Source organism: Phycodurus eques, chromosome 13, assembly GCF_024500275.1.
Source record: "Phycodurus eques isolate BA_2022a chromosome 13, UOR_Pequ_1.1, whole genome shotgun sequence".
Classification (NCBI taxonomy): domain Eukaryota; kingdom Metazoa; phylum Chordata; class Actinopteri; order Syngnathiformes; family Syngnathidae; genus Phycodurus; species Phycodurus eques.
Genome location: NC_084537.1, coordinates 9,924,629 through 9,939,127, shown reverse-complemented (window position 1 = coordinate 9,939,127; position 14,499 = coordinate 9,924,629). Strand labels below are relative to the sequence as shown.

General features: G+C 40.2%; 1 protein-coding gene across 1 annotated transcript; it reads right to left on the bottom strand.

Moving 5' to 3' along the window:
• Positions 1-15: 15 nt before the first annotated feature.
• On the bottom strand, positions 16-13,692 carry LOC133411778 (protein crumbs homolog 1-like). Its single transcript, XM_061694464.1, has 8 exons — positions 13,539-13,692; positions 10,946-11,893; positions 8,190-8,740; positions 6,227-6,392; positions 3,984-4,878; positions 3,613-3,654; positions 1,408-1,530; positions 16-856 (listed from the first exon to the last, which is right to left on the bottom strand). The coding sequence occupies exons 1-8, from the start codon at positions 13,585-13,587 to the stop codon at positions 604-606; spliced, it is 3,027 nt and encodes a 1,008-aa protein (XP_061550448.1). The 5' UTR covers positions 13,588-13,692; the 3' UTR covers positions 16-603.
• Between the last annotated feature and the right edge of the window lie 807 nt (positions 13,693-14,499).

Genomic DNA, 14,499 nt, shown 5'->3' with positions numbered 1-14,499 from the left:
TTACACAATAGAACAGTTTTGAGATTATTATTTTTTTCATCACAAAACAGTGTTCCACATTCAAAAGAGGAGCTAAGGCACAACACACACACACTGTCCTTTTCAGTATGATAACCACACTTACAGTAAATGAAATGTGTAGTATGGAATAGTCATTTGCAAATTAATGTGTTTACAACAGACATATTTCTATTACTGACCACATCTACTGTATATACTACAATTTTTCAGAGAGTGAACCTGAGCATTTTAAGAATTTCCCCAATTCTGATTGCAATCGTTACGTTGAAAGTTGAAAAAGATATTCAGGGAAATTGAACACACTTAAATGGGGAAAAAGCCAGAAAGCTTGACTGTGGTTCTTGTATGGTTGAGAAATTAAATGATTAAGAGTAAGGAGAGAGGGGGGGGAAACGCCAAACATGTCGGTTTTTTTTGTTTTTTTATTTTATAAGAGAAGGGTGGGGGTCTATTAAAATCGGAAATCTGATCTTTGCGGAGGTAAAAAATAAGACTATTTTAAGACCATATCAGCCAGCCCTAAGTTCTTGTTTTTCCCCCTCTTCTGTTTTTGCATTTCATACTTTTTAACAGAAATCTGAGCTAATCATTAACTTGGAACCCCCAGTCGATTTCAGGCTCGTCGTCCAGTCGTATGATGAGGTAGGACGCCAGTTGGAACAGGTTCTGCCACAGGCCCAGGAAGACGTATATGTAAAAGTCGCTGATGTCAATTTGGCAGTGGATACCCGAGTAGTTCAAATCACAAACGCACTCAAATCTGTTGATGTAGTTCAGGCAGAAACCGCCGTTCATACACGGGTCGGAGGCACATTCATCCACGTCCTTCTCACACCTGCAGCAGACAGGAGAGAAAGACAAATGCATCATTCAAGGACTGTTTCCCAACCTTTATTGAGCCTAAGCACATAGTTTACATTTCTTGTGCTGAGGTATGCCGAAACAAGACCAATTCAAACCAGAATTTTTTTTTTTTTTTTTTTTTTTTTTTTTTTTTACAAAAGCAAGCCATATGATTTGAGAGCGGGAAAAAAATTAAAATAAATTAAGAGGACCAACTAATCCACTTATTATACAGTTAAACAGTACAATGTGAAAACCTAAAAAATCATGCATAAAACTAAAAATGAATAGGTTCAAAGACGCTGTTTAAAACTAGGGTTTGAGGCCAGAGTTAGGATTTTAGACAAAGGTTTGGTTTTCAAATGAGGCTTTCAAGTCAGGGTTATGGTTTCAAATTGCTATCTATTTCCATTATATATAGAAAATAAAAAAATGTTTTTTGTTTTTCATTTTGAAAACTTCATATGCCCTACTTTATTGAATAAATTAAGAGAAAACGAGTTTTGCACCATTCTGAAGGAAAAATGCTGATGCATGGCCTACCATTGTCCTGAGAAGCCAGGCAGGCAGAGACAGTTGTCGTCCACCACGGAGCAATTCCCTCCATTAAAGCAGCTGAAGTTCCCTCTCGTACCAATACATTTTGATGCAGGCAGCATAGGAAGACTTGACAGACAAAGATAAATAAATAATACAAACAACATTAGATCATTTTATATTTGCCTTGATAGAGTGGTTACTACTCAATTGTTTTGAAACCCTTAATTAAGCCAATGCACGTATTTTAAATTAGAAATATCTCACACCACACCAATAAATAAAAATGTCACAAAAGTCATTTTCATATAATTTGATCAATAACGGTAAAGAAAATTAATTATTTTACAGATATGAATATTTGAAGAATTGGAAGTTGTTATCCATGTAAAGGTCATAATTGTTTCTAAGAAGAAATGAAGTTCAATGATTTGCAACATGTTTTATGAAGATGCTAACTACATTTTTGGATACATTGGCTTTTTTGCCTATTGCTTAATATGCATTTTTCGTGAAAACTAATACTACTATTTAGTTTTTTGTTTTTACAAACTACTTTCCAATACACCAGAGGGATCTGTGAGCTGAAGTGTCAGGGTGAGGCAGCCATTTTGCATTCACACAATAGCAGACAGCAAAATAGTTGTATTGATGCTATGAATATGTATGAATTTATGAAAGTGTCAGAACTAATGGAGTGGAAGAGCATTTCATTGTTCTGCCTGTCACTATATATCACTGGTATAGATAGATCATCATTTATTATAGCTACTTTTTGTGCCATTTTATTCTTGTTTGTGTACTATGAGACTTTATACAGTAATTTAATAACTCCCTCCACTTTGACTAAGGTCGCAGTTCCATCCATCCATCCATTTTCTGAGCCGCTTCCCCTCACTAGGATCGCGGGAGTGCTGGAGCCTATCCCAGCTATCATCGGGCAGGAGGCGGGGTACACCCTGAACTGGTCGCCAGCCAATCGCAGGGCACATACAAACAAACAACATTCGCACTCACATTCACACCTACGGGCAATTTAGAGTCCCCAATTAATGCATGTTTTAACATGCAAACTCCACACAGGCGGGACCGGGGATTGAACCCCGCTCCTCAGAACTGTGAGGCTGACGCTCTAAACAGTCACCCACCGTGCCTCCAGGTCGCAGTTCCATCTGAAGAAAATCATTCTCAAATTATGAAACTGCCACCACTATATTTTGACTGTAGGTATGATTTTCTTTTGGTGATGAGCAGTGTTGTCTTTGTCTCTTCTGTGTTGTCGTTTCATCGGACCAACAGAAAAGAAAGCTGGAAGTTTTTTAGGGAGGTCTTTTTTGGAGAATTTCTTTCTGTGGAACCCATCATAATTATAATGCCAATTAGACTACAATTTGTACCATAATATTTCAGAAGTTGCCCATTTTTTGAGGGGGAAAGTCTAAATGCTACTATAAGAAATCCATAATTTTTTAGATTTTTTTTTTTAGTAATCTTACAAGAACAAAAATATATTTTGTCGGGATTAAAAAGTAAATTTTACGAGAAAAAAAAAAAAGAAATGTTCCCCAAGTTATGATTTTCGACTTAGAGTTTGAATCTTTATTGTCATTGCATCGTGTCAAAGTTTAACAAAGGAAGAAAGTTGTATTTGTGAATGTCAAAAATCCAATTTAATTCTTGTAATATCCTTTTATTCGGGAAAAGACACTTTTATTCTCCTAGAAATTAGGATGAGGATTCTCAAAAAATTCATGCAGAGGTGGCAAATTTATGTGGTGCTATGTTACAATTATATCAGAACTTTTACTTGTCCCAAAGCTAAGGAAGGGAGGAGTCATTGGTTTTTTATTTTTGTTTTTCTGCCATACCGATCTCTATATCCAAGTATGCATTTTTATGTTTTTGATATGACATAATCATTTGTTGCAAATTATTTTGTGGACCCTTAAACTATAGCTCACGGATTCCCGGGGCTCCGAGGACCCCGGTTTGCGAAGCGCTAATTTAGCGTCTTTGATGAAGCTAATCACACATTCCAATGATGTTGGAATGTGGGAGGAAGCTAGTGTACCTGCAGAAAACCCACGGAGATTACATGAAAACTCGACACAAGAAAGCCCAAATTCGAACCCTGAACCTTAGAACTGCTGTCTAATTGCTGCATGAAATGGTCCGAATATTGTTATTAGTCATTAACATACAGACACTTACGGGTTTGTCTCGATGTACCATGGGATCTCAGGAATTTTCACACTGTAAGAGACACCTCTTCATCAGTACTCGTGTGGTGAAGATGTTTCAGGGGGGTAGGAAAGCCATTTGAGCATTTATTCAATATCCTGAATGGCTATCCAGCTAAGGTACATCATGATGAAATCATGATAACATTTTGATCAATCCCCCAGCCCTAATCTCAAGGCACCGTGTGTATTTTTATTGCTGTCAAATGTCAAAATTGTTCCAATTTGACACGACCAGTATTCGAGTTTCGAGCTGGATTTCAAGGATATTGAATAAATGCTCAAATGGATTTTCACACAGGGATAAATGTAGGTGTTATTAATGATGGAAAAATAACTAACTTGCAATATTGGTCGGTCAGGTTCTGAGGGCAGAGGCACGAGTAGCTCTGGACTCCTTTGAGGCATGTTGAACCATTGCTGCAATTGCTATTCTCACAAAAATCCACTTCCACCTCACACTGTGCTCCCGTGTACCCTTGCTCACACACACACTGGTACCCCCCAGGAATGTTGCTACAGTTTCCATAAACGCACGGCTTGGCCAGGCAGGTGTCGCTCGGTTCTTGGCACAACAGACCGGTCCACGTCGAGGGACAATTGCAGCGATGCAGGTCGAACAGATCCTCACACGTACCCTGGTTCTGACAAGGGTTCGGCTCACACACGCTTGCCCCCCAGCAGCCATAGTGTGGACCGGCATTGACGTTCAACTGCAGAAACTGCTCTTCCTGAGGCCTGAGAAGTTTCAACTCTGTGTCCAAGTGTAAAGGAAGAAGAAGTCCTCCAATTTCTACAGGGCCCAAACATCCAGAGAAACTCACAGGAGAGTCCAGGCTCAGCCCCCCTAGGAAGATATCTGTTCCCTCCCGAAGAAAATCCAAGTCCCCAACACCTAACTTGGATACTTCTGCTTTACTTCCATCCACATTCATGATCCACCTAGAAGTTGAATCGTCCATGCTGAGACTCACAGAATGCCACTCTCCATCATTGACTGGACCTTCACTCTGGACACTCATCTCAGGAGAGTTGTTGTCGTCCACGACCACACGGGAGTCCTGAAGGGAGATGGTGATGTATTTGGAGCCCCTTTGGGCATGCAATATGGTAGCAGCAGTCTGTCTTGTGCGGAAGCTGAACGAGATACTGGTGAAGCTGACTGTGCGGTTGTTGTTCCGACTGTTCCGGTAGTGCAAAATTCCACTCTCTGGACGAACTGTTACATTGGCTATACCTATAGAAGAGAAGAAAAAGTGGAACATATAAAGGCACTTTTTTTTTTTTAACATTAACTTTTCAAATATTCATATAATTGTATATTTTATATTCAACTCTGTGCAAAAAGGGGTCATGTAGAAATGTCCTTATTTTTGAAAGAAAAGCATAGTTTCTTGAAACAGGATCCGTTCATGACAATCCATGCAACGAGAAGCCTGCTACTACCACCCCTGATGAAAGACTCAACTCCTAGAGCAGGTGCTTGCGCAAAGTCAGGGAAAGTCTATCTGGTGGGCTTCACTAGAACTCAGCATCTACAAAAGCTTGATTCAGTGAATACTTCAGAGAGGATAAAGCTTTACCTGTACTGACTTCGGGTTGTTGAGCATCATAATCAACCTGAAGTCTGAAGGGTTAAAGCTTTATCACTCTAAGTACCTGCTGAATTAAGGTTTTGTTGTTGCTGGTTCCAGTGCAGCCCACTGGATAGACTTTCCTTGGCTTTCTGCGAACGCCTGCTCTCGAAGTTGTTTTTATCCATTGTGGTAGTAGCAGGCTTCCCGCTGTGTGGTTTGTCAAGAACATCCTGTTTTGAGAAACTTGCTATGGGTAGTGTAAATTGTACTAGGCGTTGGAGTGTGATGGCCATAAAGCTTCTCAAACTGGTGCTGAACTGCAGTTGCGGACAGAAAAACCTTAGCCAGACTCCAGTTTTGCAACACCAACCACAAGCAAGGGAAAGATATTGCTAATATGCTTGGAAATAAGGGGGGGAATGGTCAAACACAGGTCGTGCAAAACGTGCGGAGACATTGAACAGTTGGACGTGCATTCAAACGTTTAGCGAAGGTCAAATTAAGTTCACCTGTCAAATCTAAAGTGCAAATTAGGTTCATCCTGAAATCTTACCCCAGAGCCTAATATCCCTAACTTGTGGTGAGTAGTATATATCTCCTTTCACTGAGTATGTGTTCCAAAGTTAATTAGCTCCCCTCCCTTTTTCCCAGGTGAACATGTGACATCTCCTGCAGGACTCATCCTCACAAACCTCTACTGGCATGTGGCGGTAGACTTAATCTGACCAGGGATTAGTATGTTTTAGAGGAATCCTATGTAGGATCCCTGCTTCAACTCTGTTCGCTCCTGTAATCAGTCGCTCTGTAATTAATCAGTGCCTTTGCACCAGTCAGTGGACTGAAGAGACCACACTCTCCTCCTGAGTATACAATCCAAGATTATTTGGCCTTCATGGAAGTCCTATTTCTTTCAAAGACAATGTCTTGATGTTCTTCTGTCCCACAGTAATGTCTCTTAATGCAAGAAAAGTGTGAAGCAGGATCATATTTACAGTATCTGTCACTCACATTCAAAGCCCTGCGAGTTCTGCTGGCATACAGTGGAGGCGGGACAGGGCGACAGCTCACACCATTTCACCTCCTCGCAGCGCTGCCCGGCCGTGTTGGGTGGGCAGTTACAGGTGAAGTCATCCCACATGGAGTAACACACACCCCCATTGAGACAGGGGTTAACCTAAAACCAGTGCAAAAAGACCTCAAATAAACCTGTTGATGCAAATCATAAACGTTTGCCTTTGTCATGATAGGGAGGGTGTTCTCGTGATAATTTAATGGAATTTGGAATGAAACATTTTATAAAAAAAACAATTCTTTCATAATTGATACATTCATCCATCCATTTTCTATTGCGCTTGTCCTCATGGTCACGGGTGAACTATAGCCATTCGGTGTATGTGGATGTTAGATTTTCAATCAGTAGTGCTGGTCCATGTAAATTCAACTACAAACCCCAATTCCAATTAAGTCGGGACATTGTGTAAAACATAAAGATAGAATACAATGATTTCCAAATCATTTTCAACTTATATTTAATTGAATACATGATAAAGACTAGACAGGCCCCTTGTTCAAACTGATGAATGAACGCGTGTATGCGTGTGCGTGTGTGTGTGTATATATAATATACAGACCCTTTCCAAAACAAATTTATATCATGGAAAGGTTTATTGATTTCCATAATTCCATTCAAAAAGTTCAGCTTTCACAGACCATAGATTCAGGCCCCACAATTTAAACTATTTCAAGTATTTATTTTTACTTAATTTGGGCTTCCAGCTCATAAAACCCACGAAATCAGGAATTCAAAAAATTAGAATACTGTGAAGAAATCTGCCCAAATTTTGCGGGCCATAAATGTTTTTAAACTGAGTGTCACACATTAATCATCTACTAAACTCAAAGCACCTGCACAGGTTTCTCCAAGTGTCATTAAATTGCTTCAGTTTGGTTCAATTGTCTCAGTTGGTTTCAATATGAGGAACACTGCAGACTTGACAACTGGCCAGAAGACCATTATTGATACCCTCCGTAGGATGTGGGTAAGCCACAAAAGTTCATAGCTAAGAAGGCTGTTCACATAGTGTTGTGTCCAAGCATATCAATGGAAAGTCTAGTGGAAGGACAAAATGTGGCAGGAGAAAATGCAGCATCATATTTACAGTATCAGGATCATATCATATCAGGATGATATGATATGATATCAGGATCATATCACATCATATATATCTTTAACCAATCAGATTTCATATCCGTCCTCATCTGATTGGTCGGTAAGAGCAAAACTGTCAGACTAGCAAAATGCGTCTGTTCCGAGCACACATTAACTCGTTCACTGCCAGCCTTCCCAGTTAACATGGATATTTGACTTCTAAAGCCGTCAGTGGCAGTGAATGTGTTAATACATTTAATAATCAGTATCACTGGTGATGTATTTTATGAAAAATTGTTGTTTCTAGTCTTATTGATAAATATTGATTCTGAACTGCTCCCCATGATTTACGTTGCCTATTTACCTTCTTATATTCCAGTTTTGCACAGTATTGTGTTGCGACATGATAGTGATGGTATTCCGTCGGGTAAGTCATCACTGAAGGCCCAGGTACCAGTCTTGTAATATAAATACTTTGTTACTGTACTTAAGTAAAATGTTCTTGTACTTTACTGTGTTATTTATATTTTTGGCAACTTACACTTTTACTCCACTGAGGTAAGAGAGATACATACACATTAAATGAAATCAAAATTCTTACTTTTACATTTAGTATCATAAAAATACTTTTGATACCGTACAGCAAACGTCAGCTCCTTCAAGACTTAATTATAATTCCACAAGGTGACTTTACCTTCTACCAAATTTATTTCCTAAGATATTTGTACTTTTCCTTAAGTATGGCTTTTAGGTACTTTAGACAAGACTGTCAGGTACCAAATGGACAACCCAATTGAGTATATTGTACTGTCAGAAACTTACCACACAGACATTGTCACTGCTGCATCCTGGCGCAACACTAATCATCTGTTCCAATTTGTACGATTCCACTGAAGTTGTTATGGGATAAAACTGCAGTCGTTTATTGTTCATCCTCAGATCTTGGACACATCCTTTAAAGTAGCCTCCAAATGTGGCTGAGGCCCTTGGGTCTGCTAGTCCACCCACAAAGACCTGATCCCCATGATGGGCCCAGATGTGCCTTACGGGTCGAGAGTCTTGAATCTGGGCCGACTGGATCAAAGTTCCTTCCGGACCATCTAGCTTCACGGTCACCAGATGAAAATGGCCGTCATTGACCGCACCTTGACCGAGCAGGGTCTCAAAGTTGTTGATTTGAATTTTTACTCTGCCCTGATCCAGCCAGAGCCGGAGGTACTGACTGGTGCTGTTGGCCAGGATCAGGAGGAGGCCTCTGTGTTGCCTGGTTCGAATGAACACGGACACAGTCAAAGTCTCACCAGGGTCGTCGTCTAAGGAGAAGACGGCATAACTTTCCAAGTCTTTGTTCCCGAACCTTGCGGTGATGTATTCTGTGAAGGGAAATGGATAGAGGGACATTAGTCTGTATTATTGAGCAAACATTGGTTACAAATACAGTATTTCACAAATGTGAGTACACCCCTTCCATTTTTTGTATTACAGGATATCTTCTCATTAGACAACACTGAAGAAATTACACTTCGCTACAATGTAAAATTGTCTGTACATTTACTGTCCCATCAAACAACTCAACACACAATTATTTACTGAATGTCTAAACCGCTGGCAACAAAAGTGAATACACCCCTCGGTGAAAATGCCCAAATTGGGCTCATTTAGCCATATCCTCTCTGGGGTGTTTTATGACTCATTAGTGTTATGTGGTCTTAGGTGTGAATGGGAGCTGGTGTGTTAAAATTGGTGTTATGGCTCTCACCCTCTCTCTGAACGGTCACTTGTTCAGTATTCAATATGGCAAAGAACTCTCTGATTGTTGCTCTGCATAAAGATTTCCGAGGCTATACGGTCAGTCTCGTCCCATGAAAAGATTGAACATTTTTGCTAAAATGTGAGGGGTGTACATCTCAGATGTAGACTAGCCTTAGCGTGATTCGGTAAGACTCCTTAATTTATTCTGGATAAGCTACTTAAACCCACGTTTTTGCAAATCCTAAATCCAGGTGTTCCCTTGAATGTCTCCTTATTGTATGTGTCTGAACTCTGTGCTATTTCTACCTGTAAGCTCCTTTAAAGTCTCCTGACTAATTTTACTATCCAGTGGTGCGGCTTTCTGTTGATCCTCTCATTCTCCTCAAGTAATATGCGTTAAGACTAACTTGACATGACATGACCTATACCTTTTTGTCTGTCTCAAGTCATTTAAACATCCATCAATCAATCCTTTATTTATATAGAACTTTTCATGCTTAAAAGCAACATCCATCCATCCATCTTCTACACCGCTTATGCTCACTTGGTTCGCGGGTATGCTGGAGCCTATCCCAGCTAACTGCGGGTAGGAGGTGGGGTACACCCTGAACTGGTTGGTAGCCAATCGCCGGGCACATAAACAAACAACCATTTGCACATTCACTACTACGGGCAATTTAGAGTTTTCAATTAACCTACCATTTTTGGGATGTGGGAGGAAACCCACGCAGGCACGGGGAAAAAACATGTGTCTATATGTATGTGTGTATATATATGCATATATGTGTGTATATGTGTGTATATATATATATATATATATATATATATATATATATCTATATATCTATATATATAGATACACATATATATATATATATATATATATATATATATATATATATGTGTATCTATATGTATATATGTGTGTACATATATATATACGTATATGTGTATATATAAGTGTGTATATACGTATATATCTGTGTGTGTGTGTGTGTATATATACATATATATATATATATATATATATATATATATATATATATGTATGTATATATATATATATATATATGTATGTATATGTATATATATATATATATATATATATATATATATATATATATATATATATATATATACACACACCTATAGACAACACCGCTGTTGATGCCCCCAAAATTCCATTTGGATGCCCCCCCCAGGTGGATTCACGGGTCCACTGCACCGTCTGAACACCCCGCAGCCCCCTCCCTCCACCTCTGCACGTTACTGGGAGTGCTGTCTTGGTGCAGGGAAAGGAGATATGTTACACATAATCCTTTATAGCAGCAATATTTAAAACAACAGGCCACCTACAAAGTTTACCGAGGGCCTCTTCGGAAAGTCAAATCTTCTAACCTTTATGGAAAACGTCATCTGGTCAAAGTGACATAAAAAGTTGCTTCCTTGCGAAGATAGGAAAAGACAGCACTGTTTACAATGAATTGTCTCTCGCGTGAAATGACAATTTTTCAGAGATGGACTGTAAAAAGCACTCCCTTTTGCTTGTGTCTACATGTAGAGTCTGTAAGCATTGTCGGGAGTCTTTTGCTTTAAATATTGCTGCTATAAAGGATTATGGGTAACATCCTTTCATAAAGGTTGGTCAGGAATAACCGATGCTAAAGGTAGGTTAAAGGCTACATCGAGACACCTTTCCTAAGCATTTTCAGAATTTGAACGGCCTTTCCTCCAAGTCTGTCTGGGCCTTCGCTCTGATAGGAAAGAAATGTTCCTAAGCAAAAAACAGAATCCAAAGACGCCCATATACTCTGGCAACGTCTTACCGTCTGCACACTTGCCGCCCTCATAAGGTCTATGGCACTCGCACATGTAACTCCTCCAGCCCTGGCTCACGCAGCGGCCTCTGTTCTGGCAAGGTCCTTCGTCGCATTTGTCGTTATCATTGCATCCCATGGTGACGTTAACCTGCGCGTCGGAAAACTTGGCCGAAGTAACTGCCGCCACCAGATGGGAGTCCACAAACACATCTCTCATGCAGCCCAGAAATGCATGCAGGGGTTCTGTTCTGTAACCTGGACCCGCTCCTATGAAGAGGCTTTGACGGACTTTCCCAGGTTGGGGGAGAGCGGAGGCTGCCTCGAGAACTTGGACCTCGGTTTTGCTTTCCCTAGCGCAGTTTCCCTCTGTACAGAGGAGCCGGATCAGGCTGACCACTCCGCCAAGTGAGGCCTCCATTGTGTGCCATTTGTTGTTGGAGATAAACTCAGGTAGCTGCTGAACCAGTGTGCTGGAACCTTGGTTTTTGAGACTGCGGAGGCACAGTTGTCCATCCGTTATCTCAATGCTAAGAAGGAGTCCATCCACTTTGCGTTGCAAGAGAGTCCCAACAAGTCCTTCTGTCCGGAAGCTGAGTGTAACATTCAGAGGGGCTTCTGGGTCTACAAGACGAGTCTCTATGTACATGTAACCTTGGCTCTCAAATGAAAAGACAGTGGAGGTCTGGCATTTGGAGCCCGAGAAGCCGACAAGGCAGATGCACGTGTAAGTGTGTTTCCCATTTATAAGTAAGGGTGAGCAAATTCCACCATTATCGCATTGGTTGTCATCGCAGCCCGAAAGTGCAACAGTGCAGGTCTGTCCCCCGTAAAGAGGTCCGTGTAGGGTTTGCTGAGAACAAAGGCATCTAAAACTGCCTAAGTGACTCTCACACACACCACCGTTTTGGCATGGCTGCTGTTCACATCCGGTGACGTCTCCATCAGAGAAAACATCTAGAAAGACAAAATTGCATCATTAAGATAATTAGTTCTCAATCAGTTCTTAATTCAGCAGTGACAGTAAGTCATGTGAGTAAGTCTCCAGTCTTAACCTTCAAGTTTCAAGCAAGTCCCAAGTGGCACAAATGAAATGTCTCCACTAAATTTTAAGCAAATAAAGTCACTTCATGCGGCACGGTGGCCGACTGGTTAGAGCGTCAGTCTCACGGTTCTGAGGACCGGGGTTCAATCGCCTGTGTGGAGTTTGCATGTTCTCCCCGTGCCTGCGTGGGTTTTCTCCGGGCACTCCGGTTTCCTCCCACATCCCAAAAACATGCATGAATTGGAGACTCTGAATTGCCCCTAGGTGTGATTGTGAGTGCGAATGGTTGTTTGTTTGTATGTGCCCTGCGATTGGCTGGCAACCAGTTCAGGGTGTACCCCGCCTCCTGCCCGATGATAGCTGGGATACGCTCCAGCACGCCCGCGACCCTAGTGAGGAGAAGCGGCTCAGAAAATGGATGGATGGATGAAAGTCACTTCATGTTAAGCAAGACTTACCACGATAAGGTGCCTTTGAGACGTACTGTACCCATTTCACCTAGGAAATGTTGAGATTTTCCATTGAACTTCATAGTCATTGTATTATGTTATGGTGTTAAAAGGGGGTATTGGTCATGCTCCTACACTTAAAAAAATTTTTTTTAACTGCAGCCGATGTACAGCAAAAATCTAAATATGTGAGCTTGCTGTCAGGGTGGACAATGACAGGGGACTTTTTGGGCTAATGTTAGCATGTAGTGAGCACATGGTGGACCTCCTCTTAGCAATGATGATTCGGTTAGCAACCTGACTGTTTAACAAATTCGATATCACTTGATACTTCACTGTGACAGAGTGGACGTTAAGCTTGACAACATCAAACTACACACATAATGTGATGGAAATTACCAAACATAAGTGTAAATATTTACTCTGCAGCTAGCCACTGTTTCAGCCTCCACGCGAGAAAGCAAAATGCTAGTCATAATGTCACTGATAGCATCAGATGGTTTCTTAAAGGGGAAGTTATCTCAAAATGACAGGGTGGACAGCAATTTCAGGGACATGTACAAAATGTTTCATACAATTAGGAAAATAGAATATACATGATATATCAACCCAGGTGTAATTATGTCACATTTAAGTAAGTCTCAATTCTGAACCTTTGCATCTTAAGTTACTGTGGCAAAAATCAAGCAAGTCAAGTCTACACTAAATTTCAAACAAGTTGCATCAAATTGTCACTTGGGTTATGCAAGTCATAAATTAAGTCAGACCATCTTGATTAGTTACATACTGTATATTGGAGTGATAATAAAATAAAAAAAATTCTAGTTACACCTTACACAAGTTAAATTAACGACAATGAAAAAAACTTACATATACAGTAGTGTCGTCAAAAGGTTTGGGGTCACTTAGGAATCGTTATTTTTGAAAGAAAAGCAGTTTTTTTTCATTTAAAAAAAATCTGAAATACAGTACAGACTAGATGTGGTTAAAACAGTGCTTTTCTTTAAAAAAATAAAAAAAAAAAAAAAAAAAAGACATTTCTGAGTGACACACAAACTATGGAACAGTGGTGTAAATAAAAACATAATGTACATGAATCTCTGCCTACCTTCAAAAAGCCACCATAAAATCCAAACATGCACAATGAATTTTAACATCGTCCTCCTCAAAACCTCCAAATTAATAGCTATTCAAGAATATCTTCATTTTACATCAAACCCAGCTGGGTGAATTGTTGTGTATGCAGCTCCATCTTCAACGGCTGCTCCTCCATGCATGCATGTGCGCCCAGTGGCACGCTTGCATTGTCGCAAGCCAAGATTGGAGAGATTAAGCTAATGCACTTACAACGTCTTACACTTTAATTGTGTTGGCAAAGGCAGCGCTCCAGCCGGGAGGCTAACTTGAGCGAGCCCAACAAGAGAGATCTGATGCCGAACTGTATATTTATTAGAAGACACAGGCCTGTTTAATGGAAACAATTTACAATTAAAAATGAAATAAACATGTGACTTCAGCTAACGTTTTTTTTTACAGTACTTGACTAGTCTGTTTACATTTTTTTGTTTAAAGCAAGAAATGCAAATGTTTTGATTGTTTTGCAGTATTTTGTCTTTTTAAAAAAGAGCAAAAAGGAATGTTTTGCACTGTAGCATATAATCAGAAGTGGATTGAATATGATAATTTTGTCCTGCTGCACTTTAACAGTCAAAATGAGAAATGCAATATTTTCCTTTGTGTTTTGTAGCATACTACCAATAATAGTGTATCCAATGCCCCAGACACTTCTTATTTCTTTAGAATATTGCATTTTACTTGAATTTATCTAGTTTCTGGAATGATTTATGTGCAGTTCTGTATCCATTATGTGAAATATCAACCATTTGGTAGATTATTAAAAAATGGATGTGGTCTTCCATCCATCCATCCATCCATCCATTTTCTGAGCCGCTTCTCTTCACTAGGGTCGCGGGCGTGCTGGAGCCTATCCCAGCTATCATCGGGCAGGAGGCGGGGTACACCCTGAACTGGTTGCCAGCCAATCGCAAGTCACATAAAAACAAACAACC

Excerpts from the sequence above, each read along its gene's own strand:
- LOC133411778 (XM_061694464.1), bottom strand. The coding sequence starts at position 13,587 with ATGTTAAAATTCATTGTGCATGTTTGGATTTTATGGTGGCTTTTTGAA. Across the intron at positions 3,655-3,983 it reads CTGACCGACCAATATTGCAA|TGTGAAAATTCCTGAGATCC; the intron begins GTTAGTTATTTT and ends TGTCTCTTACAG. Across the intron at positions 1,531-3,612 it reads TGGTACATCGAGACAAACCC|TCTTCCTATGCTGCCTGCAT; the intron begins GTAAGTGTCTGT and ends TTGTCTGTCAAG.